This window comes from Cololabis saira, chromosome 14 (genome assembly GCF_033807715.1).
Source record: "Cololabis saira isolate AMF1-May2022 chromosome 14, fColSai1.1, whole genome shotgun sequence".
Classification (NCBI taxonomy): domain Eukaryota; kingdom Metazoa; phylum Chordata; class Actinopteri; order Beloniformes; family Belonidae; genus Cololabis; species Cololabis saira.
In genome coordinates this window covers 28,535,390-28,563,118 of record NC_084600.1, presented here as the reverse complement: position 1 = coordinate 28,563,118, position 27,729 = coordinate 28,535,390, and the positions used below count along the sequence as shown (strand labels likewise).

The 27,729-nt window shown below is 46.0% G+C and overlaps 1 protein-coding gene across 1 annotated transcript in view; it reads right to left on the bottom strand.

Annotated features, from left to right (window-relative positions):
• Positions 1-196: 196 nt before the first annotated feature.
• vps37d (VPS37D subunit of ESCRT-I) overlaps positions 197-27,729 on the bottom strand; it is a 43,168-nt gene continuing 15,635 nt past the window's right edge. Inside the window, exons 3-4 of the mRNA XM_061740319.1 lie at positions 15,754-15,836; positions 197-8,043 (exon numbers count right to left, since the gene is read on the bottom strand). Of these exons, the coding sequence (XP_061596303.1) occupies positions 7,510-8,043; positions 15,754-15,836 (617 nt within the window). The 3' untranslated portion in view covers positions 197-7,509. The remainder of the gene's footprint in view (positions 8,044-15,753; positions 15,837-27,729) is intronic.

Genomic DNA, 27,729 nt, shown 5'->3' with positions numbered 1-27,729 from the left:
TAATCATCAGTTATCTGTTGAGATGTGCCACCATGTTATTTACTTGTATCATGAAGTAACACTTAAGTCTCAATTCTTAACAATCTGCCTCATTTGCTTACAATATGGTTTTCTTTAGCATCAACTTTTAACATCTTTAAAATAAACAACCTGAAGCTAAAACCAGGACATCAAAAGAACCCAAACAAAACCAAAAGAGTTGCAAATATGTTTTATTGACATCTCCTGGATCCGCATGGGAAGCAAATGGAAGTTATTTCAGGTGTAAACATGTTGTATAAGGCCACTTGAATGTTGGAGCGTCGGCAGGACACAGACTGTAGCAACAAGAGATGTCAACCCACTGAAAGACTTGGACAATAAATCAGCGTGATCACATTAGCAGATCGCTTCAGTGAAGCTCAGCATGCACGAGAACATTCCCAGCAGCCCCCACCTGACCAGCCAGCCTCTCGTGTACCTTACTGACTCCCTTCTTTTCAGTCCTGTTTAAAACAACAGACGCGTCTCAACTAAGAGGCGTGTAGATTAGAGAATCGCAGCATCCCAAGTAGGCATCTTAATACAAAAAAGTACATGAAAAGGTCAATTTGCATGAATATTAAGAGTCTAACGAGGTCTTAAATATGCAAACAAATCTTTTTTTTTTAGAGAGAAATGGAGGAAGTAGAATGAGCCTGTTTCTGGGTGAAAGGTGCTAAAAAAAAGAACAATCGTACTGCTTTTTAATTAAGAATTGAACTGTTAATTAGTTTAACACCGGGGTCTTCCCTTCAAGTGTCGATATCTGTCGTGCACAAACCTCCACTTCCTCAAAGACGCAGACGCCGTCTGCATGTTGAGAGCCTGCTCTGGTATCTGGCAGGTTCAGCAGAGCATCACGGTGACGGTGCTGATGGGAAATCAGCCCGGACGGAGTAACTGGTAACTTGGCTGTGAGTCAACAACGATGCCTGCGGCTATTTTGAGCTAAACGCTAACCTACTCACAGTCATCCAGAGTCCTAGTCAAGACTCAAAGATTAGAGGATGGTGGATCTGAGAGCTCTTTTTGATGCTGAAGTGAAAGAATAAAAGAATATTGAAATATTGTTCTGAATAAGGTGAATTTATATCAGCATTAATGGTTTAATGTTCAGCTACCTTGATGTTTCATGAGTAATATAAGTGGATTTTGCAGCTCTGTTAAAACCAAGCACCAGCATTCAAACATGTAGTTCCTGAATAAGTCCTAAATAAATTATCAATGACATTTAAACCCCATTGGTTTAGCAAGCCTACATTTACCAGGCTCCAACTTCATTTATGTGTTAAAAAGCTGATTTTTGGATGATTACATGTGAAAATGATCATGAAATACAGGTGTGGAATGTGAAAGGTTTGTTACGCAGGAGTAAAAGCCAATAAAACGGAGAGGTGGAGAGGGAGTCAGAGCACAACATTATTTACGAGTGATCCAAACATCCCCTTTAGACCCTGAAGTGATCTCATGATGGTGTCACGGAGAGCGGCGGGTGTTTCATCCTCGGGGCCGGTGAAGGTCGGCATAAATCATCGTCAGCCCATCCAGAAACATAATTAGTTCAGTCTGCGGCAAAACGACGGGCCAACTGGCCGACAACGTCGCCCCCAGAGAAGCAGCTTAAAACACAGGCCATCACGGCTTCAGACGTACGCCTCGATGACGGAGCAGCCGTTGTAGAGTCGCAAGAGCTGATGGTTGTACGTCAGTACGTCACACGCTCGGACGACCTCTCGGTGGACCAGCTGGCCAGACGCCAGCACGCCCCTCACGTGTCCATCACATGTACGTGTCGGCAGCAGCGCGGCCTTCTGCGCCTCTTATAAATATTTTACATTGCAGCCTGAGGGAGATAATCCTGTATTTCCCCAGAGATCCCCCCCCCTCTTCTGAAGACAACCATAGTAAACGTCACCTCACCCTCAGATTTGAGAGCGGTCACCACTTTCTCTCCCAGCGAGACCAGTAACTGCAACCCAGTGACCTTCCAGTCCACACCTGCTCCACCGAGATGAACCGCTTTATTCTCGACCCCATCAAACTTTTACTACGGCTATAAATCTGAACACGTGTGCTGCCGGTTTTATACTTTAGGAAAAAGAAAATCTGTTGATTTCATTCTTATTCTGTCCTCACGTTTCACCTTAGCCAACCCCCTCCTCTAGTTCCTGAGCCGGTTCTGGGGCCTCGGCCCTCCGAGAAGCCGCCACGGCTGAGGTTTCCTAACGCTGGCAACCGCTCCAGCTGGCGTGGCGACACCAGCCCAAAACAAGCATCTGAAAGAGGCTGATGGGGTAATCACCACAGCTCACCTCTACCCATTACCCCCCCCCCCCACCCGCTGCTCCTGCGCTACTTCAGCTGTCCTGCTTTTATTTTTAGTCACTTTTCTGGATGTGTTCCTCCGACTTCTCCTGTGTATTTGTAACCCAGTTAACGACGTGTGAGCGACACAAATAGAGACTCCCGCTACACCGACGCAGCCTGCACACCGGGCCCAGCAAGAGCGGCGCTGACGGTCGACCCACAAGCAGGATCTTGTTCACGTGCGTCTTTGACAAGCCCCCGTGACTCCCCGAGTTTTGTCTGGGACTTCTCGCTGAAAGAGGCTGGAAAAATGTCTAATCTGTGTTTTTAGATCGTTCAGTAATTATTCTGGGTTGGAAAGTGGCCGTCACCGAGCACGGCTGCCATGTGTCGGGCAGCCCGAAGCCCGAGACCAGGACTTTATGAAGCAAGATCTGGAGTGAAATGACTAAATGTGCAGTTGTGTGCGAACGCTAGTGACGTTCAGTCTAACCAGACGTATTTCTGTGGAAAGAACAACAAAAGCACAACTAAACGAGACTGTAGCGGCTCTCAGTTTTTTGGGTCGTTATAACACCACATGAACAACATTCTGGTTTATGGTTTTCTGTTTATTTAACTAAAATTATGGCAAAAAGAAAAGAAGTAATTTGATCGGTACCAAGTAGCCCCCACCCACCAGAACTTTTCTTTTGGCAGCTTCCTGGTGTGGACCTTGTGTTAACATAATGCCAATGGGGAAAGAAACACACAAGATCAAATTTACCTTCAAACTTTTCAATTCTTCCTTTTTATCCACACAATCCTCGCGTCCAGGAGCCACGTAGCCCTGTGATATCACAGCCCGACCGCTCACCTGATCTGCAACCCGAGTGCACGCTTTGACCGTTTTCTGATCGGGAAAAATCTGGAAGTATCCAAATATAATTCCAAAGGGGAAGAACATAAGAAATGGTCTTATATGATTTTTTTTGCTGCAAGTCAGTCTGGAAAGGATTATAAAATAATTTCCAAACAATTCAGGGATTATTACCCAGAATGCAAATTTACCCCCAAAGACGAGCCAAAAAGAAACTTATCAGTTGTTGTTCATCTGAGGTTGGATTTGCCTCATGCTGAGACCCACTCTGATCATTTTAATAGTGTTTACACCCACACACACACAGTAATTAGCTGCATCTTTGCTGTAGGAATTGGAGTCTGTGCCATTTTTGTTTTAAACTACAACTATTTCTGTGCGAGTCTCCCAATAATTAAATTTACCACTGATTTATTTTGAAACAAAGCCTGGACTAATTGACGGACAGAGGTCTGTTGAACCTGGCTGGTACCGTCTCAGCTCGTTGCGTAATCACGTCTAGCAGCTGAAGTCCTCCTGTCATCTTCCATCGAGCCTCGACGATCACGAGCCCCCAGCCAGTGACTGTCGGGTGGCACGAGCGGACGTGCACGCTAACTGTTATCAGCTCACCCTCACTCACTGATCAGCTTTGACATCGCTGATGCAATCTGGTAGGAACGCCTGCAGCCATGACGCGCTCAAACACCACGTTTCATATGGGTGGGTGTTTGAGTGAGCGGCTGCACTTCATTTACATTTAAATTCCCTCTTATTTCCATGTTCTTCCTGCACTTCCTGCTCTGAAGAGATGGCGGCTGCTGGGGTGAGTTCTCCTTAGAAAAGAGTCGTACTTCACAGACAGACTGGACAAACAGAACCACAGTTGCAGAAACAAGCACTTTACACCGTTTTGAGGATATTCCAGACACGTACACCTCCGGTGTCGCACAAATCGTCAGATTCGTGGGAACTCGGACGGCACGGCTTCACAATAAAAATAAATCACTGTCAGCACTTCAAGCAATAACAACATTTTGAATATTCATTCAGCAAAATCTCACTGCAACAGTGGAATGTCGGGTGGTTTGGCGTCACCGTTACTCATGTTTATGGTGATAAACCGGACGTGAGGTCCATAGATACGAGCTCACCCTCGACCCGGGTCCGTCTGAGCTTCAGCTGATGAAGCTGCTTTGCATTTTTCTGTCTTTGAGACCCTGAGTGGACACAGAACTGCATGTTTTCAGCCAGTGCCCAGTTACATCACGAGCAATATCCTCAAGTTATATATTTTAAACCTCTCTGACCTAAATGTTGCAAATGGAAGACTTCAGCATTTTAGAAAGCATTTGACACCATCATTTCTGCATCCCAAACATGCAGCCTGGCACACGCATCCAGGGGGGGGTTTACTGAGCACAAGGACTGAGTGAGGAAGTGGACGGAGACGCTGTGATGTCACTCGCTGCTTTCAGATGATCTCATTAGGAAACGCACGTCTGTTTGGGTTTTAGTCGTGTTAATCAGCAGCCGCCCAAAACAGCCTCATCCTTAACAGCTTTAAGCAAAAAGAAAAACTGGACACAAAGATAAGTCGCTTTTTGGATGCGGCTGTAAATGAGAATCAAAGTTGGTCCTTTAAATTACAAAGACTGCGTGTACGGAGGCGCTGGCTTAGAAGCCTCTCTGGCTCCCAGTGAACTCCCATTAAAGAAGCCCCGACTTCTCTCGTTGGATAAAACATTTACTAATATTAATTATCAAAAGTTCTCGTCCAATAGCCGGTTTTAAATTTGGTGCACCAAGATAAAATAGGAGCAGCTGCCTCTGATTGAAGCCTTTGAAAACAACTGCCCTACTTAAAACTTTAAAAGCATCACAAACCAGCTGGTGACATCACAGCAGCTTCATCAATCTGTTCTACATCTTCAGTGGTCCAAACACTGAGCCAAGTTGCCGCCCCAGGATCTGAGGACACCACCTTAGCCAAAGACCTGCTGCTTGGGATCAAACGGGGGGGGGGGATGCTGATGAACCAGGTGTCGACCGCTACGTCAACCAGCCCCTGCTTCAGAGCTCAGACTGGCCGACCAATCACGGCCGCTTTTGTTTGAGTACAAGGAAACGTCTCAAAACAGTTTAACTAAAATAAAAGTCCAATTAATTTAGCTTTTCTTTTAGTTTTTTTTTATGTGGAAGCAGTATTTACAATAATCAGGTAAGAAATTAGATGGCTAACTTTCCACTGGTACAGAATGTACCGAACCAATCACATTGCTTCTCAGATTGGATGGATGTTTATGCTGTGGGGTCCAGAGGCTGTTGGCCCTACTGACCCCCGGAAAGAAAAGTCCATAAGCAACCTCGTCCCAGAGGAACCAGACTAATTATCTGCATCCAAGACAGAAAGAAAACAAAAAACAAAACAAAAACCAAAAAACACGACTGGCCGGCTACCAGTCAAAGAAAAGAAGTACAATAAAGTGAAAAAAAGAAAACAACGTAAAGATGAGGAACCAATTAGGCAGGAGAAGAAATATTCAGGTGAAAGAAGAAAATACAGGCTTTCGACACAACGATCCAGGAATAGGAGGAGACATCACAAATAAATAAACAGAAACAAAATAAATAGATGACAGAAAATCTGACTGAATTTGAAAATAACATAACTGGACTGTACTTTCATTGGACTGAATCCTATTTTTTTTTTTTAACTTTCTGTGTCAGGTGGAACTGAACTGGAGCGCTGAGAAAATTAATGTAGTTCATCATCCACAACTGCTCTATATTCATGTTTCTTGGCCTGTGTGCCCTATGTTTTTGCTGAATTCGTCTTAATTCAACTGATTTTCCCTACGATAAAGCCGTTAAGGAAAACAGAAACGAGACTAAGAACAGGAGAGGCATGTGAGTGGTGTTGCTTATTAGCTCAGTCGTCATGGCAACCGCTTACATGACGAGATTTAAACCGAATTACATGAAGGTTTGTGTGGAGTTGGACCAGGGGCACACAACAACAACAAGTGTTTCACTTTAGAGCAATTCTCAGCCTTTAAAATTCTTACTTAAAACACATTTAAGGAGGTTAAAATATATTAAATCAACTCTCTTTATGACGGAAGATATCGTATGCAACTGGGCACTGGCCTGTAGAAGGCATTTTCATGTACTTGGTCAAGTAAGCATGCACTTATGAGATATTCATGAAAGAAACGTACGGTGACGAGCAGAACCCTCACAACTACCGCCCACCACTCAAAGCTTCCTAGACGCGCCTCGGTGCGGCATCAGCTGGCGCAGGGCCGACTCTCTGAGCCTCGACTCCCTTCACTCTGCAGAGTTCGAAGGAGAACCGGAGAAGCAGAAGAAGAAGCAGCTCTTCATTTAACGCGGTAAACATGAAGCTTTGAAGTCAGCCGTTTAAAATAGGATTTACATGAATAAATAAATCGCTCACTGATGTGAGTTACAACATAAAATGTAACCGCACGTGAAGGCGGAAGGCTTTGGATATCACCTGCGACTTGAGCACACAACGCTGCAGATATCAGAGTTTAAGGACTTGAAACCCCACTTAACTGACGCCATCATCCCTCGTGACGACGGCTGGTATCTAACGAAGCTTCTGTTTCAAGCTGGATGGACAATAAGATCCTTTTTTAATCCGCCGGCGTCCTACATGTGCTTCACAACCCTGCGCTTCACTCCCATCAGCGAAAATTATAAAAACATACCATAAAATCAAACGCTAAACTCTGTTCTCGCGGGGGATGGGGTTCGATAGCAGTTTGTTGATCCAAATCTCTCCAGCATCTCCAGGAGGCTTGAGCTCCAGTTGGATGGAAAGACAAATACTTCTTTCTTTTTGGCAGCAGCCTCCTTGAGAGCCAGCTGAGCAGCGTAACTTATAAAACATTAATTAAATGTACTCAATCGAGGAGGAGATCCCTCGTTTCTGCAGATAATTGCTCCGCTACACAGCCGTTCACTCTTGGTTGCTGTGTCTGTGACGTGAAACTGACACCAACCATCTAACCCCTGCATGGTTTCCGAGCTCGGTATGAATGAAGAGCAATGAGGCGTGATTTCTGAAGTGTTTACTGGATTCGGTATAAAACTAGCTATCGCGGCCCGTCCCCTCCTGCCTGCAGTCTCGCCCCCCACCCCTGCTCCGCCGGCTTCCCTGGACGGTTACGTTTGTGTGTCATGGATGGAGAACAGAAACGGAGGTCTGCAGCGCTGCCCGTCTCCGGGTCAGTCTCTGCTTACATGATTGTGACAGCCACGGCTCGGAAAGGAGCCGTGCGTTTCATCCTCCTCGTCCCTCCCCCTCCTCCATCTTATCGGTACGGCGGCTCGGGCTGCTGGGGGTTGGGTCTGTACAGCTGCTGCAGTCGCAGCGGCCGCCCGGCCGCCGGCCAGCCGCCCGATAGCTGTCCGATGACTCTGAGGCCGACGGGGTGGCCGTGTCCTGGAAGCGGGGTGCCGGGGCTGAGGATGTGGGTCTGTCCTGCTGGGGGTTCGGGAGGGGGGGTGCCGTTTTGATTCCCCGCAGCTGAGGCGGGGGCGGGGTAATGCGGGAGGAGGATGGCTGGCGTGAGGCCGTACCGCACCTGGAACACCCTCAGAGGTCCCTGCGCCACAAAGCCGTTGGGCCTCTGGGGCTCCTGAGGCGGCTCCGGGTCCTTCTTCACGTCGGGGGCTCGGCCCTCCTCCGCTCTCTTCGTTTTTCCCGGCTGCTTCTGTGCTTGAACGACTTCTTGCATTTTCTCAGCTTGAGCCCGGCGGACGTGATACGTCTTCCTGGAGCTCTGGAAGGAGTCCAGGAACTCGTCCAGGCTGACGTTTCCCTCCATGAACTTCTCCAGCAGCTCCTGTGAAGCAGGGCAGACAAACAAACCGGCATTAGACAGGACAACACGCACAGAGGGGGGTCCGGCCGCGGGGGGCTGTTTAAACAAGCTCCTCCAAGTAGAAAGAGGATTTAATTGTCTCTGGGATGTTTACCCATAAACTTTGGCACATTTTTCTGACCACCATGGTTCACTGAAAGTTATTTTACACCCCCAACAACGTGCTGCAACCGCTACGTCTGGCACAGCTTGAAAGCCGCGTGACGCGGCTTCTGTGTTCTGTGAACATCGATGGGTTTATAGTAGTATCAACAACACCGACGGTTGGAAAGTGAAGTCTGACTCAGTTTTACTGAAAGTTGCTCAACATCTTCGCTACTTCGTGCTGTTACTGTGAAGACGCTCTTCGGATCGACACCATTCACATAGTTAGCAGTCATGAAAACTGAGATCTTTTCATAAAGTGACACATTTTAAGTTTTAATAGTGAAACCACTCAGAATACCAGAAATACGGCTTTAAAACAAAGCCTATATTATCTGTAGTTATTACCATTATTCTCACTTTTGCAGCAGAGAATTTAATTACTCAGATCTCCTACAACAGCGATGCTCCCAGCTCAGAGCGTCTTGCTGAGGCCGTGCAAACAACAAACCTTGATGTTTTTACATTGAACTTGTTAAAAACCTGCAGATGATGATTTAGTCCAACACCTCACATGCTTTTCTCCTTTTCATCTTCCAAACAAACAATCCCTCTCGTTCCTCTGGATTCGACTGTCCAGGAGACAGATGCAGAAGAAACCGCCTCTGGCCGGATGAACAAACACCAGTTTTAGAGATGAGGAATGCTGAGAAGGGCTCGGACTTGTGCGTCTAGCATTTCGTGCTCGTTCGACAGAGAAACGACCCAACGTCCAGGGTGTGATCCACAGCAGGGTGCTACAAACGCTTCAAGAAAAACTAAACCCCTCAAGGAGATTCAGTTTCTGAATCATCGTTGATATGCACGAAACAAACACTACGTCTGGCATCGTCACACGCTCTGCTGCTCCGCTGCTCCGAAGCCCAGACTCCATCTCCTTCACTGCTTTTCCTCTCCGTGTGATTTCCCTGCGTCTCCGTTCATAAAAACAGCTGTCTCAGACGAAGCTCTTGGACTTCACTCGCCAATATTTATTCTGGGCTTGTATATTTAGCAACATCGTGCAGAATTATTAGCAACTCTATCAATGTTAATCATTTATTCAACAAAAGCCTTCTTCCAGGCTCTCCTGCCAGCTCGCACAGCAAATCTCATCATTTTCATTTTAGATGCGACTATTTGCTCCTTTAACTCGTATCACAACGTATTTCACGTATTTGTGGTCGACTTTAAGAAATTAGCATTAATAATAATGATGATAATAATAACAACAACAACAATAAACTTAGAACACCTACTGATGCCCAGAATCTGGGTGTGATCACTGTGTGTGAAGGATTATGACAACTGCATATGTTTGTTCAAGGTTTGATTCCCTCCATCAGATATCGTCGTTCGTGTTGGTACCTGACGAGGTATCTTCCTTTTAAGGAGGAATGTTTGACTCGATGTGACAAAGGAAGATGCCTCCGGCCTTCGGGGCTAAAGGTGGAGATCTGAGGTTCCCGGCTGACAGAGAGACCCGCTTCAGGATTTCTAAGGTCACTGTGCAACAGTGACTGGATCAATGGGAGTTTGGGGAAACGCTGTGCTTGACGTCATTGTTGTTGATGAAATACCGTGAAAATCAAGATACTTTTCCACTGAACCAGCAAGTCTGCGGGTTTTATCTGAACAATCCGGGAAGATAGTCACGGATCACTGGGACCTCTGAGACGGTCGCTTACAGACAAGCTCACAGATCTCTGATCAAACAGATCATTTAATACTGCCGTCTTCTGCTGATCCCCAACATGCAACAGTCTCTTTTAACTTACGCGTTCACTTAAGAAATTAGTTAAAAAGGGAAAAGAATAAGCGAGTGCATCAAACAAGCTGAAGCTGCCGGCTCGTGCTGGCTGCTGCTTAATCAATCAGCGAGCAGCTGATTTAGTGGCTGTGTCATGAAGATATTGATTGCAGCTATGTGAGGTGGAGGAGGTGTACTCTATGGATCGATGTGAGCTCGAGGCAGCGGCGTGGGTTTCATCTGTGAATACGACTCCCCGCTACCCGCCTCAGACCAGAATCTGCCTCTGACAGGAGCCTGGGAAAGCAGTACTATCCGCCGGTACGTCCTTGGATATGGACTCGTTAGTTGATAGAACCTAACCTAAATTAGAAAAACACGTACGTACATCGAACTTAAGGGTATTGCTAGCCTTTTTTCCTTTTCCAAAGCTTACTTAGTTTCTGTTTGTTGTCTTTACTGCGCCGCTACATTTACTGAACAAAAGCAAAGCCGAAAGGAAAATAAAGATCCTCTGGATAACAGCTAGTATCCCTCCAACGCCACCGCTGGATTTAGGAGGGTGAATCACCGTCAGCCCTTGATGAGCTGATCCTCAGCAGCTGCAGACCTCTATAAAAGCAGGTGCTTTGGTTCGCTAGACTGGATTTAGACCGGGATTAGGGGGTGTGCTCACACAGTGCCAAGAGGAAAAGACATTAGTAGTGGTCTTAGAGACGGAACTGCTGCTGCACGTCAACCTGGAGAAATTTAAGAAGGCAGTTTTAAACAGTTTAGAGTTGGAGCTCTGCAAAGAGAACGATTATTCACACGTCAAAACCATTCAAAACACTTCAGAGAGGGAAAAAGGCTATTTTGTCTGAAAAACAAGTAAAAAAAACAAACCATGACTGAGTTTCAGAAAACTGCATCTAAACGATCCACAAGACTTCTGGAAGAACGTCCAATCAAAAGATGACGATCAAAGGTTGTAGCTGTCTGCCCTGCATCATGTTTGACATAAATCAAGCGCAGCATTTCAACAGAAACACCCACGCCAAGCATGGTGGCAGCGCGGGACACGAGACATGGGCACCCTGCAGTTTTAGAACGACCAAACCAAGATCCAGACTTCAGCTCAACTAAGATGAAGTGACGCAACCTCGAGAGAGCTGTGCAATGCAAATGCCAAAAAACGAACCAACAAAACAAAAAAAAAAAAGGTAATCTTTTATTTTGCAGGAAAAATTAAGTTGATTGACATACATTTAGTATTGTGAGACTTTAATGAAGCCAGCAGTGCGTCAAAGATGTGAAGTTAATCACTGCAGCGTCACTGAAACGCTGAAAGGTCTAAGATTACAATCAACATTTCTAAAACTTTAAAATGCTGTTTTGTTCCCATCTTTAGCAGGCAGTTGTTCCTTTTATAATTTGCATTTTCAATGAATTCACTCATGCATATGATGAAATCTTAGAAACAAAAGTCTGTCTGAATGATGCAAGTACAGTAACAAATGTCAAGCCCCAGTGACGCTCACCAAAGCTGGGAACAAGTGCAGATCTAAGAGCTTAGAAACTTGTTATACGATGGCAGGACACGACACGAGTACTGCAAACGCAGGTCAAACAAGTTCACACTTTAAAGCATCATGATTGTTTGTGATGCTGCTCTTGCCTGCATCTATAACAGCGTTATTTCTCACATTCCTTAATTAAATATCCCTGAATTTATACAAGCATTTAGCTTTGAAATGATATGCATGCTACTTGATTTGAGTATTTTTATTAAGAACCAGCACCCTTCCTCTGTGCCATCACCTAAAGGTTTCTCAAGATTGGTTCTGAGACCAGTTATTTTACCAGCATCCCTCATAATTGTCTGTTAGTACGATTATGAGGGACTCCATGTTGACAAGAACCGACTTCAGTCAAGCCCAGCTAATCTAATAATGATGGGATGGGTGGAATGAACAGGCCACCGCAAGCTACCTATGTTAGCTCAGCAAAGCTCACGTTAGATGGCTGGATTGGGATTGGGTCCCGCTGGATCCCATGGGACCCAATGCAAATCTCGCGGGAGCAAGCAGTTTAAACTTTTAAAAAAAACACAGCGGGATTGGGATGTAGACTAGCGACAAGATGGAAATCAATGACGTGGGAAAGAACCTCAAATAATGTCTTTACAAAACAAAGACAAAGCAAAGCAAGTCAGATATTTGGAGAAACTGTGGGCGCATCTTGGAAGAGAGACGCACGGGATTGGGACCACAGTCAGTCAGCAACATTCTCTTCCTCCACAGCAATGTAATGGCCAAGCGATTCATTTGTTAAATTAATTTGTTTCATTTGTTAACTTTGTTTATTTTATGTAATTCATTAGTGTTATTTGAGCCACTCAGACTACTCTCATTGCTATAACCTCAATCACATAATTGATGCGTGCGCGAAAGGCGAAATAGCTTGTGCGACGATGATAATGATGGATTTGCATCTAACTTTCGGTCACGTGGCCTATGAACTGTCAATTATCCATCAAGCTCCACAATTATGTTAACATTAAATCAGATTTGTCTAGGACATTTCTCTTGCGGGACGGGAGAAGAAAAAAAAATCAATGCATCTCTATTATTGTGCGGGCATGAATTCTCAGAGTTTTGCGGGAGCGTAACACACGTTGCGGGTCCGGGCGGTAATGGTCAGAAATTCAGCGGGAGCGGGAAGAAGAAAACAGTCTTGTTTTAGATGTTGCAACTAAAAATGCCATCTGAAACCAGGTCAAGAGCAGGAATGAGGGCTACTAGAGCTCTGGCCAAATGCTGCAGGTGCTAACGTGGCCTTCTGTCGCTAGCCTAGCCAGCAGCAGCTACGGTTGGACAGCGATTGCAACAGGGACCTCCCTTCAGGTTGGCACTGAATGGTCCGGGGATGAAGCAAGCTGGCATGGGGGTGACCAGCTTGGCTGTTGGCTACCAACTCAACCCCGGACACGGATCAGCTGAACGTTGGCGGTTGTACTCAGTAGAAGGTTGGGTCGGGAGCGCCCTTCAACCTTCAAGGTCAACCCAGAGGTCACTACCCACAATTCGTGACCACAGGTGAGGAAGGGAACATAGAATAGCAACAAACTGAGTGTCGCCATTTCGGGTCGGCCCTGCCAGCACTTGTGAACAAGACACGTACTTGGACTCCTCCTCCACATTAAATCAAAACATGACCATGAGCCTGACAGAGAAAAGTCCTCAGGTCTCTCACTGCATGCAAAGAAGGAATCTCTGCTACCGACGCACTGCCACGGCGATACAGGCGAGCCTCAAATACAGTCGAGTCGACGGTTCAACAGACTTAATTCTTCCTATATCTGAAAATGATGGCGTTGCTCCCGCTTTGAACAAAAGCTACGTAGTAAATAGGCACGTCTGTGTGCATACATCACATATTGTCACAGATAATACGGGTGGAGGCATGCACAGCCCATACCTTGAGCTCATGCTCGCCGTGTCTACACATGCATGACAGAATCAGAGCGGCTCAGTCACGGGAGTTATACAATACACGTCTTCAGGCGCTACTCACCGAGCACATTAAGGTAAACATGTCAGCATGAGCAGCTTTCATACCCAGGTGATGATGATCCTTCACATCCTTCACAGCTGGATTTATTACCCACCTGAGAAGCTGAAAGTCACCCGCTATATGACAGAAACGTGGTTCAGTGATCCCTGTGGATCCCTTCAAGGCATGACATTTGTTTAAAGTGCTTTTGACAAACAAGTAACCAGCATCTTTCTTTAATTTCACGTTTAGTTAACCGCATGTCATGCAGGCAGCAAGCAGTAGCGTATAAAAGGTGTAAAAATGGCATGTGGCCTTTTAAATAGGGGATTGCTAGTTTTAAAAACTGTAACCTGCCATTTTTTTGGACCTCTGTTTTAATCAGTAGGGTGTAAAATGTGTAGATAAGTACTTTAGCTTGCTGATATGTGTAGCTTCGATATTGTGTAGACCAGAGCATGTGAGCGGAGCGGAGCGTGAGCGAGCGGCGGAGCGGAGCGGTGAATTTTGAAAGGAGCGCAGAGCGGGATTTTTTTTTCTAGGATGATTGGCTGGAGCGGGGCGTCATCCCGCTCCAGTTTCGCTCCGTTACCCCTCATATCACGGCCCCGATGCGTGTCCAAACATATCCCACCTCTCCACAAACTACCTGTTACCTTTCTTCTTTTCCAGTCCTATCTCTGAACCGTAGTTGGGAGAGCTGGTATTTTAATTCGGTCTCTTGCTCGTAACCGGCGTTAGGAGTCCGGGGAAAGTGAAGGGAAAAAAGGACGGAGGAAAAATGCTGTCCGTGCAACCTCGCACATTTATTACAAACATGTAATAAGAGCAAACAAAACGCGTGAGGGCCGACGACTGAAACTAACGGAGGACACACTGAAAAGTAACTGAACACGTGTACCGGTCTTCCACACGCGCACACCTGCATCTCCCTCTCTCTCCTCCGCTGCACCCACACGTCTCACACACACACACACACCCGAACACACAGTGAATGAAACATTGTTTCGGGAAAGGTTAATAAACAAAAGTGTATTAAACCAGATAATTCCATTAGGTGAAATTATTTTCTTATTTTTTCTTGTCAGTAAATATCTATTTTTTGGACTTTAAAACTATGTCGGCTCTGCGTAATTGTTCCTCTCGGCTCCGTGACTGGCTGCAAGGAACGTAACTTTGCTGAATCTCTCTCTCTCTCTCTCTCATCCACCTCTGGTTAGATCTAAGGCTTCAGGTAAACATGTGCATTTTATATGCATGCAAACATTTTTGGAGCGGAGCGTGGAGCGCTGCGCGGAGCGGAGCGGGTTGCAGTGTTACTGGAGCGCGGAGCGGTTATGGCTGGAGCGGCATTTTGCGACTTTGAGGGCGGAGCGGAGCGGTAACAACCTTTGTGAGCGAGGAGCGGAAATTCTCGCCGCTCCACTCCGCTCACATGCTCTGGTGTAGACATTCATAATGAAATCTAAACAAAAAGCTTACATTTCCCCAAAAGGTCAACCTTTTTCTTTGAAAATAAATCCTCATTCTCCGCCAGATTGTTTTCCTCTAGGGCCTTTATTCTGCACCGCCACGCCGGGTGAATGACGCTATACCAGGCTGCACCACCTTGGGAGGTAGTACCAGAGCCGTGTGCATCCTCCCTCCTCCAGCTGCAACATCATCACCATCAGCGATGGAGAAGTTGAGGCCATCGCGGCTGTGCATGTCCCGGCCTCAAAGGTTTCTACAAGGCTGCGCAAACAGCACTGCAACAACATAAAGCAGTTGTTGACCACAGACTTGAGGAACTTGTTGCAGACTGTGGACAAAGTAGAAGAAAGAGAGCGTGTCTGGGTGGTACAACGCCGTAATGTTGGGGGGAATATGGCGCCTCGTGTGACCACAGCTGGAGAGCGGTGGTAGAAATGATTATGTCTAGGTAAGACATGAGGCCTTCCTTCAGCATTTAATACAGAAGATGATCTAATAAACAACACTCGGAGAACCAAAAGACACTTAGGTAGCTTAAATAACTGAATGTGAGAGCCGTGTAAACAGAGCTGATCCGGGGAAGCAGGTTTCATCGCTGCTGCATGCATGTGGGACGTCTACTGTACGTACAGTACGCCTCGCAGCTGCGTAGATCAAATTATACAGAAGTGGGTGGGCTCGCCGCAGTTTTTCTTGTTTTCAGTTTTAAATCAACCACAACACTGCTGGCAACGTGACAAAAGGCTGAATGATCTTTGGCGGGAACAGACAAGCGGGCGTGTCATCCTTACCTCCGAGTGCTCCTCAGCACGTGCCACCTCTTCCTGCAGGAGGTTCTGCGCCGTCTGCAGGCTTTGCTTCTGGCCGCGAGCCTCTGCAACGACAGAGAAACGTCACTGATGCATGCAGAGTGATGAAGATGGTGCGTGACTTCGCCGGAGCTGGAGGAGAAATCCAGAAGCCAAGAAACCGCAGCAGAGAAAATTATTTTCCAAATCACAAAGAGACTTCATGGTATGTGCTGATGAGGAGACGCCGGTGATGGGCCGGACAGTTGTTGGCTAGAAAAAAGGGGGGAAAAGGCTGTAAAGATTCAACTTTGAGCTATTTTGAGAAAGCGGCCAGTTTTGTTTGACCACGAAACTGAAATCCATGTTAAGAGACTCATTTTTGCCATTCAGTCTTTTCGCTGGTGCACCCTTTATATCTGCTATCGTAACTTAACACTTCAGGTTCTCAATACAGCAACCTCATGCATATATTATTCATCTCCATGTAAACAGTCAAACAGGCAGAGAGTCATGAACAAATGGAGGAAGTTGATCACAGAACCCATACGAGTCTCCTTCAACATAATCTTCCCTGAAGACTTGAAGCCGTTTGCATCAGCAGCATCGGGACCCAACAAGCGACAACATGACAGCTGACTGTGTTGTGACAGTCTCATGCTGCAGCCTGCTGTCAGCTGCTCCGATATTTCTGTCTCCTTTAAAACAGTAAACACCGTTTATCAGCGGTCTGATATTCTGTTATTTATTCATTAGATTTCAGTAAATCCATCACAGCAGCACGCCTGAGCTTCACCAGCCAGCATGAGCAGAGCTCTCCTCGTCTCGTCAACGGGGTCGGTTCAGACCCACGGTAACGTTACAGCTGCTAAAGTCTGAAACCAGATCGTGAAGACGTGTGGGTGACAGGACGACCTGATACTTGCAGGCTCCTTCATATCACTTCTGTAGGTTTTTTTAGTTTGATGTACTGCAGCTGAAGAGGAAAAAACAACAAAACCAAAATCCTGCTGAAAACGGATCATTACAGCAATCTGGATGAGAAACAAGCTGGTCTAAGACCAGGAGCTCAAAGCTCTAAACTGCCTCCCGCCGGACCCGGTCCAACCCTGTTCCAACCCTGTTTTAGTAAAGCATCCCCAGATCTTAGCAGTCGACCCACCGAGTGAAACGATGCGATTACAGAAGGAACTGGTGCGTAAATGTTTTTAAGATCCTAAAAGCTGAGAGGGACAGGCTCAATACTTCAGTTTTACCGGTGTAGCCGCGTGAAGCTGCTGCATGAAGCTGCCGTGTGAGCAGCACAGAGGCGTGTGTGGACCGCTGCTGTGAAGCTTTGTGAAAGCACATACTGGGGGGGGGGTTATTGTGCTGTCATGGGATCTCTGCGAATGCGGCGGGAGAATGAAGAGGGGATCTTCTGCGTGTCTTCATGCCAAGGAAGTGGCACACACTCATAGCTGAAACCAAGGCGAAATCAATGATATGCATCTTTTCTGAGTCAGTATTCCTGATGGATTTTTTCTGTTCATGTCCATTGTGAATACTCAAGTCTGCCTAAACATCAGAGGCAAAACTTCAGTATCTGTATCCGTATTTTCAGTATCAAAAGTAGTGATAGTAAAAAAAACAGGATTGCAGCCTATTTCGGTCATTCTTAAAGATCCGAAGTAAATACAACGGCTGGAGCTGTGTCCTGAAGCCTTTGTTTGAAGATGTGAATGATGCGTCCACAAAAGAGTAAAATCTCTGACCACAATAATGAAAACAAGATCCAGCTGGTACAAAGTCCCTCGATATGTAGTCTTTCATTTGGACTTTTTTTTTTACATTATTCGTACGTAAACATGAAGACCTGCTCTCCGACAGCTCTTAGACACGAGCAGGAAGGAGCGGCCAGCCTGATGAATATGCGAGTATGCTCTCCTACTCTCTCATAGTATGTCTCCCCCCTCCCGGGGGACGTGGTGGGTAATCGTTGTGAACAGGCTCGACCTCGCTGACTGCAAAGTGTGTCTTGTCCCTCGAAGACATGATGTGACAGCCGCGCTACCCCCGACGAGTCATGTTCGGTTCAGCAGCGACCCGAGGGGGCAAATAAAGGTCACTGTAATGACTCTAATAACCAACCCCTGCAGGGAAACCTCCACCCCCACATCTAGACAAATGTGCACGGAGGAGAAACAGACATGTGTGCTCATGCTGTCCTTTTCCCCACACAAGATGTTCTCTTTAAACCTCTCCTTCTACTGGAGGTCTGAAATCATCTTTACACCAGTCGCTTAAAGTTGGAAATTACAGCTCCATTCTTCATGTTGCACAGCTTTTCCACACCAGCACCCCGGCATTAATAATATAATTATCTTTCAAGGTTGGGGGCCTTCCTTGTGAGAACATGCAGTCTCGTAGTAGGAGGCAGGCGTGCAGGAAGCTGACCCAACGCTGCAGATGCAGGGCGACGCTGCTGTAACCAGAGGTGACAGCCAGGCAAACACATCATCTTCCAGCAGCTGTGTGCGACCTATATTTTGGGTGCCGACGAGGGAGATGGACCTGGAGGCTGCTTTAATGCTGTACACAAGATTCACTTAACGAGTGGATGGTGTCGGAGCTGCACGTTTTGACTGGGAGCCAACATGAGACGATGAGCAGCCGCTGCTCGGTGAGCTTCTGAGCCACTCTTTCAATGAAAAACAGCCATTTTCTGAAAACACCAGATCACATTCTCAAAAAGGATGTATCCATCTACTGTAAGGCTTTCAACTATTTTTGGTGAACTGAATCCCTGTGAAACAGCCATCAAGTGCAAGAACTGAACCTTTTAAACTGGGATACAGCCTCGGCGGCATCCCACTCACACTGCCAGGGTTGCTGTTTTTACCTCCAGGTTTTGAGGTGTGACCTCCGCGGGGAGGAGCGACAGTACAAAGGGAGGAGCGACAGTACAAAGGGAGGGCCTGACATTGTGTCCTCAAGGCAGAGTTGGACCTCCAGTTGTGGCAAGCACACCTTTCTCACATAAGGCCAGTTCAGATCATCACGTGTGACTTATCCACTGTCTGCCCACACAGCAGGACTCGGGGCACGTCAGCGGTGCTACTGACGGATAAAAAGCACCTCGGCCCATCTTTGTCCTTGAGTTATAGCTGCCAGCATGAGTTTGCAAACGTGTGTTTTACAGGATGGAAACATGACTGGTGCCACTCGTTGTGCGGCTCACACGTTAGCCAGGCTCCATCCGCGTTTCCGTCACACTTTTGTGATGGACTGAGTCATTGACAGATTGGGAAAAACACCTCACAAAAAGTGTAAAAACAGGTTTTTGCAATATTTTTTTAATTAGTCGTTTCCATTTCCTCTTGTGATATTTGGGTTTTGTAGTGGAAACGCAACGTGCTGTTTCTTGAGCTCGTGTTACAGCTGATTTACAGTCCTACGTAGAGCTGACGGCGTAGGTCCGCTGCCGTGGGGAAGCCTGCATCCTAACCCACACCACTGGGCTACGACCGGCTCGCTCTGTCATTTCCTTCCACTATTTTTAAACGGATGGAGCGATGCCATGTTGCTCAACATTTGTCAGCTCCAAGCCACGTGAGATGAGCTTTATTTGCTTTGTTGCCATTTTTGAGCCGCATAAACAAAAGCAGCTGGAGTGCTGCAGAAACAGTCACCTGCACTGCCCCCTAGGGTTTGGGAGTGTAATTACAGAGCGACACAGGTGCCAACAAGCGAGCCTAAACATGAATCACAACGTAGATCAAGTAGGTAGACAATGTGGACAGATAATACGTGGAACCAGATATCACCCGTCGCACCGGTACGTTCGGTGAGAAAGGCTTATGATTATTGATGAAGATTAAAAATACACGTTCTTGCAGAATGTGAGCTGCACCAACGGCGCCCTCACTGTGGTGTAAGGAGGAGGCTGCCAGATAATGTCTCATGTTTACATATCTGGCTACACTTGATGAAAAGCACCATGGATTCCCTGCATGTGCAAACATCTCCACATGTTTAAGCCTCCAGAGATCAGGGTGGAGGACGGTCACGCTTCACTGACCCTGTGCCATCTACTCCTCGACGTCTCTGATTATTCTTCCTCCTGTTCTGACATCTTCTTTGAAACGCAAAGATAACAGAGTCCTCAGTCTCACGACTCGCCTGAGGTTACCAGAGTAGTAATTGCTGTGAAATCACTGCAACAAAATAATAAAAAACCAAAAACCTTTTCATCACAGCTTCATTGTGGTCTGTTCATAACGCAGTTTTCTGTTCAGGTGTGGTACACGAGGTTAATCTCTGCTGCACTGAGGCTCATTTAAGGCTTTTGGATAACATCTCTTGATTTTTTTACTCAGTTTATGAAAATTGTTAAGGCATTTGATGCATTGTAAGTTTATACAGCTATAAAACCATGCAGTTTCCATGGATACTGGGTTTTTTTCTCTTGCATTTACACGTAGAATAAAAGGATTTCTGCCTATTAGAAGTTGGCTATAAAAATGTAATATATAAGACTCACAATCCCTTTGTTGTTGTTTCTTTTTTTAGTAATTACAAAGAAAATACCTGCACGTGTAGTCCAGAACTGTCGTTCATGTGCCATGCAACGTGAGAGAAGGAGCTGTGGAGACTGTGAAATTACTTGAAACGATAAAACAGGATGAAGACGTTCAGAGAAGAGGTGAAAGAAGGTGAGAGCGTGTCGTGCAAAGGCTACGTATCAGCGCTAACAGAGAACCCCTGCCGTCTGTCATCAGCTGTGAAGAAAAACGCACCAAGGCGAGCCGCGCAGGGCCGGGCTTTGATCCGGGCTTTGGTCCAGGACAGTTTCACACCCATTAGTGCGAAGACTCATGAGATTGAACAATAAACGCCTAAATTGTTCATCCTTTTATATTTTGTGGTTGTGTTTTGCTACGTTTGAGATTCGCTCTGATTTCCTGGATCTTAACAGCAGTTAATCTCTGCGTTTATGTCTCCTGGCTGCAGCTAATATCAGTCAGGATTGTAGGATGGCTGCTGGGTTTACTACATCCACAGAGATCAGAATCACATCAATGATAATGTCACCACATTACCCATCAACCCCGAGCTCCTCGGAGGGTACATTACAGAGCAATAATGTACCATCCCATCTCCTCTTGCACATCCGCTCTGGTAGACAAAGGTATCAAATGGATTATGGATGACGTGGAAAGAACTAATCAGGTCTTTATGGCGCCGTTCCTCTTCTTTTGTGTTATCCAAGATATCTGTAAAGACATGCTCTACTGAAGTCAGATGTAGACGCAGCGCTACATGGCAGCTGGTTGAGTCCTCAGCAGTCGTGGTGGTGCCGTAGCTGTTAGCTGCGTATCACTGAACCTCCCCAGCAGTCTTTAGGACTGCGTAGCGTCGTCGGGTCAGTGGAGACATTTTAGACGTTTTTTGGACATAATTTGTTTTCAAAAGTAGATAAAATCCTGAAATCTCCGACCTGATCATGAATCGCTCAACTCGGTCATTAAGTGATTGCTGCTAACGTCCGAGTTCACCGCTCATATCGTCCTGCAAGTTTCACCAGCGTGGTTGCTCAACCAGCTCACCATCCCCTCCTATTCTTCACCATCTGCTCCTCTTCTTGTGAAGAAGCTATGTTGATGTTCAGCAGACAGATGAGGGCAACTTAGCGGAAAGGTTAGCAGTAAAAAGCATGTCACATCGTAGACTGGTGATTAACTGCACGTGTGGAAACGGTTCAACAGCACCTCTACTGGTCCGGCGCCCAGCGACGTGAATGAAGGGGACGTCACAGCAGCAGCTGCTCTCGGGGCCCGTCTGCGGTGGGACTTGCCTGTAAGCGGATCCAATTGATTTGGATGCGTTTCCTTTCTTTATTACCATGCTGCGATTCTTTACGTTTTGTTTTTCCTTTCTTAGAGGAGCATTTAGGCGTTAAACAACCCTAGGTCTATTATTAGACGGTAAGTTCCTGAGGGACTGTTAAAGCCCCGTACCGCAGTCATGTTCTCTATGCAAGGAGACCTTCACACCCTCCAAGGACCGGCTGCTCTACGGTTTTTCGTTGCTGGTGCCCTTTGTCTAAAGCGGGACTGGGATGCGCTCAATCCGCCTTTGCTGTCGCTCTCTACCGAGTTGGCTGGATGCTGCCCCGAGTCTTCACCACCTGTAGCCGCGGTTGGCATTAGCTCCGTCCTAAAAAGCATTCAGACGTCATCATACATGGTCAGCTGTCGTTCAGGCAACAGCTCGGACCCTTTGCCACGAACTTTTGAACGTTGGGAGCTCAGCTCAGGCTTGGGATTTTGTTTCTAGTTTCTTCATGTGTGGATTTGTTCATCTGAGGTGCACATCACCACGGTTCTGTTGTTCTTTACTAAAGCCCCCCCCAAGTCCATTTTTACATCTGAGCATCTTCTTTTATGTCACGACCTGCAGTCCTGTGACGAGCCCGGGCCCTATGAGGGACCAAAACAACATGAACTGGTGCAGAAAAGGCAATATCAGCACAGAGCTACCTCCACATGAGCTGCTGTTTCAAACCTCTGACCAAAGGCTAAAAATAGCTAAAACGCCTTTCCACTGCAGTGATGTGCGGACGGAGTTTATACAGACATACGGAGGTATTTTTAACTTTTGCATCTTTTAAAAACCAACATTTGAACATGGCAGGGTTAGATATTTATTTATAAATATTAAATGTACAGTGTTTAATAAAATACTTTCTGATATGGTTCTGGCTCCACACTGGCCAGACGATTGATCTCATCTCAGGAAGTCATGTTTTGGTGCGTTCCGCAGATCCATCATGAAATAAATGAGATCAGCTGTCAGGCGGTTATGCCCCTGCTCCACCCTCACGCCAGACATCTACTCAGAGCAAGCTTTGGAGTCAGCGCTAACATCCTTTTACAGTGATTCGAGATGATGTGGAGTCACAACACGCATCGTGTTATCGGTCTGCTGCTGATGGATGTGACAGTCACCGTGAATGCAGTGTGGGCTGAACAGCAATCTCTCAGCAAACAGCTGATGTCAACATATTATGAGCCCTGCTGAGACTTCAAGAGCGCTGAGATAATGTGGGAGAAAAGTTCACGCCCGTATCAAATCAGAGATGGCAACTGAAACCTCGGCTGGAGATTCTTGTCCAGATAGAAAACTTTGTTTCCCAAAAACCTACATTATTTATTAAATTACTTACTAATTACTAGGGATGGGCGGTATGGACTAAAAAAATGTATCACGATAATTTCTGGCATTTATCCCGATAACGCTAAAAATGACGATTAAAAAATACCAATTCAACTCCACCTTTTTTAACTATAAATCTATCACCACATTCAGTCTTTGGAGCCCCCAAAACACTGCTCTAAAAGAATATTAAATGCTACTAAACCAATTGAATTAATAAAAACCCATTAAATTAGTACACCTGTACTGCAAATCTCTTTTTCTTTCTTTCTTTCTTTCTTTCTTTCTTTCTTTCTTTCTTTCTTTCTTTCTTTCTTTCTTTCTTTCTTTCTTTCTTTCTTTCTTTCTTTCTTTCTTTCTTTCTTTCTTTCTTTCTTTCTTTCTTTCTTTCTTTCTTTCTTTCTTTCTTTCTTTCTTTCTTTCTTTCTTTCTTTCTTTCTTTCTTTCTTTCTTTCTTTCTTTCTTTCTTTCTTTCTTTCTTTCTTTCTTTCTTTCTTTCTTTCTTTCTTTCTTTCTACGCAGAACCATAAATCAGCTTTACACAAAAACGTCATCAACGGGAATTTATCGTTTTTACCGCGAGATGACAAATTCTTATCGTGGGGAATTTTTCACGGTTTATCGTGAACGGTAAAATATCGCCCATTCCTACTAATTACATTAGTGATGCATCAACATCTTGTTAAAGTATCATAACAACCAGTCAAAAGGTCCAAGATCTCACTGCCTGAACACACCAACAGACGAGGAGACACGGCTGCGTGGGCAGAGACTGAGATGGACAACAACGTAGCCGTTTTCAACCATGCCGTTATTCCTTTAACGTAAACATGTGGGCAATCCCGAGTACCACTTTAATACCACTTTGATAGTTCCACAAGGATTGGAGAGGGTAAACTGCAGCTTGGCGCTGCTAATCATCGTCAGCTGGTGTGTAGTTGTTTTTGGCAGTTTGCCCCTTTCAGGTGTGTTAACAGAGCGCCGACAGGGAAGGACATAAGAAAAGGTTTTAGAGAAGCAATTGCAGCTGCACATCAGTCTGCAAAAGTCTACAGACCCATTTAAGCATTCGAGACACGTGTCCATGTCCACAGAGGTGGACAATGATACTCTCCCGCTCAGGTCGGACCGGCTGCTTTCTTTATGAACTTTAGTTCAAATCCATCAACTGTTTACAAAAGTGAAGTGAGCAGCTGGAGGTTCGGGGGCAAAGCTTGCTGATGGCCGCACCATCAGGAAGGAAATGGAGTTTGTTCCAGGACTTAAACATATTCCTGGGGGGAGGAGGCGGAGGCTTTCAGGAAAACCCAACAGCACCAATAAGCCAGAGAGCTGAAACAGATGTTATTAGCCGTTAATGCCATATGACACCATGACTGGTGAAACCAGAGCCCATTTCAGGACTAGAACCTCATACCCACGTCAAGCATGGTGGTGGTAGGGAAGTAATATGGGGTCAGGACGTTAACAGAACCTGGACTCTTCGCAGCTACTGAGCCAATAATAAACTCCTCTGTATTCTTGAGGCAAAGGTGGGGCCACGTACAGTATCTGACAGGTAAAACAGGTCACAACCGGAGCGTGCACTGGCAAAACTACGTCACAATGATTGGAATATAAAATAAAAATAGTTTTGAAAAATCCCAACCAAAGTCCAGATCTGAACAAACTTGAAACGCGGCCACAGGACCGTTGAAAGTTAAGCATAGACAAATGTCCTAAAACCTCGATGAGCTGCAGTAAAGAGGACTGGAGCTAAACATCCGACAATAATGTGGAAGAATGATGACTCTTTCAGATGTTCCTATTAAAACCGGAGCTACAAGCTGAGGACTAGGGACACTTAGCATCCCAAACAATGCTGCTTTCTTCTTTCTGGCTTTAGTTTGTGTTAAACAAATAATGACATAACGTAAAAGATTGTGTTGCTGTTCACTTGGCATTGCATTTGCTTCACATGGTGACCCACTGGGGTCAGTTTTATTTCTTTAATACAACAAAAAACATTAACAAGGTTCAAAGGGGGTGAAGCTACTTTAGTAATAACGCTGTTTGTATATAATAAGTAGTTGTAAACAGCCAAGATCTCTCTTAGCCAGCTGTGTGTCTGTGTGTGTTAACAACCAGCTCTTCTTTCCTTTCTTAATACAAAGCTTTTGTTTACGATAACAATGTTAAACTTTTCATCACCAGACTGTAGCCACATTTCAGCTGGTTCTCTGTCATTTCTTCAAACTCTGTCTCTGCTCATTATTGAGAACATTCCTGGGAAATGTGTGAAAGGAGGGGAAACCACTTCAGCCATGTTCTTGTTGGTTCCACTGACCCGTTATGTTTAAAGACCCGTCGGTAAGCGGAGACATTTAAAAAATGTGATGAGGGTTTCTGCATGAAGGTCATCAAGGCGAAACTCAGGCCCACAAATGAACTTAAAAGCTGCAGCCTGGAAGAGCAGATTAAGGAATGAGAAAAGTGCAGATCAGTAAGTGGACCGAACCGCTGAGCGGCCCAAAGATATTGATAAAAGCTCTGCACACACGGCGGCGGCCTCGCCGCCTCCACGGCTGCACGCCTGACATGCTGGTAACGGCGTCTACGGTCAAATGCTGCTGAACATCAATGAGGCCCACTGATGGAGCGACAGCTGGAAACACCACAAACAAGATGATAGCATCGCTGGATTAGGACCGCTGCAACCCCCTCCACCCCGAGGGCTGCTAACTCTACTGTACTGAATGTTGGAAGAAATTCCCGGCGTGCCATCGTCTGTCGTTTACACACAAATGGGTCACGCCATTTCAAATGGCGCCTTGCAGGACGGGGATGCATTCAAGGCCTGAAAGTTAGCCAGTGAGTCAAGAGCAAATTATTCCCCTGCAGCAGTTTGGCTTCGTGTTTGTCCTATCTGACCCGACACACAACAAAGCAGGCGATAACCACATCACAGCTTCTTGTAAAACGCTGCCAACTGAAAATAACGGTTCTCTTAAATTCAGATCCCATCTGAACGCCAAGCTCCCAAGCCTTTCAAATCAGAAATCATCACACGTTTTATTGTTTTTCAGGGATTCTCCAAAATGTTCAGTCAATAAAGGATTTATTTAACTATACTCTGTTGAATAAAGAGATTATAAAGCAACACGAACTGCGAGCGTAATCAAAGACACGCCTGGCATTTGGGAAAACTAACAAGCTTGATCAAGTTTAGACTGCAAGACATTTAAGATAAATAAGATTTTGGTCCATCAGAATGAGAAAGATGAGGCAATAAAAACCTAAATGGGCTACTGCCAGTTTCTCTTTTTTGGAGAAGTTCAGTGAAAACAGATCTGGTGTTGGTTACCGATTATCATGTCAGATGCTGCTGGAAACACGTGTGATATTTTGTAATAGAGGATCAATCCAGAGGGCCGGACCGGGCCGAAATACTGAAAGCACTACTCTGTCCCAGATGGACCCCCAGCTTCACCGGGATCTGGCCCGGAGTTTGTTTATGTGCAGCCGACCCGGATCTAAGCACTCGTAGCCTCTAACTGAGGCACGGCGACCCAAACAGAGCAGCTCGTCTCTCTTACAGACTCTGATCAGTACTTCCGAGTGTGGAGACCAGCGATGGGTACTGGTCCAACAATGCACTTAAACACGTGAACTCTTAATTATATACCGACAAGTGCTATCATGCAGCACAAAACACCCTCATGTTCACGTTCTTCAGCTTAGGGTTTAAACCAAAAACCCCAGAAACACTAAGACTGAGAGTGTCTAGTAAACTCTGCATCTCTGAGGTGGCAGACGAGCTCACGGACAGTTTCCACTCTCGGTTTCGTCTTACTACCTCCAACCGTCAGTAACATATCCAACCTCCTGGCCGGTTCTGGTTCATGACGCCACCTCCATCCCTGTGAATGATTAAAGGCTGAATTATACTTCTGCGTCAAAACGACGCCGTGTCTACGGCGTGTGGTTTTTGTACACGCAGAGGACACGCCGTCACATGCGCCGTCAGTGACGTGCACCTCCCGAAAATTGTAACTACGCGTCGAGGAGACGCCGTCCACACGCAGACCGAGAGGGCTGTGATCGGTTCGTTTGAAAGCGAAGCATTTCCGGTTTCCGGTTTGAAGCAGTAGTGAACTTCCAGGGCTTTTTTCTTCGTTTATGTGTGATTTTTTTTTGTTTTTGTTTTTTGCACAATAGTTGTCCTTATTTCTTTGATTTACTGTGACCGGAAAAAGTCGGATAAACCATTCAGAAAAAGATCGCTAACTAGTGGCCGCGGGGGGTACTGCACCGCGACCAAATGGAGAGACGGAGAAGTCTGAACAGTTCGTGACGGTGTCACGGGTGCGCCGTGTGCTCTGCGTGTGTGTGACGCAGAACCATACTCAGCCCTTAACAGGCAGCCTGACCGAAGGTAAAAAACTGAAAGTCTGAAGCTCAAACTTTTTCAGTTCAGAAATGAAAATGAAAACAGTAAAAACACAGAACCTCATTAAAGCACCTAGAAAAAAAAAACGACCAGCAGAACCGTGGCAGGAGCGCTGCAGCGCTAGTTGACCACATCTGGTCCAGACCTGGCCGGTTCCTGTGAAGGAGCACCTCAGTGTCCCAGATGTTCAACCGCTGGCTTCAGGTTTCAGTCCATGCCGAGTTCACCCGAGTCCACCTCCCAATGCCCTGTGTCGTGTGCACGACTGTTGCCAGGCAACAAACATCACTCCAATAGAGCCATGATGATTTCTGGAGGTGTCAACCAGGATTCTCACATCAGCTTCTCAACTG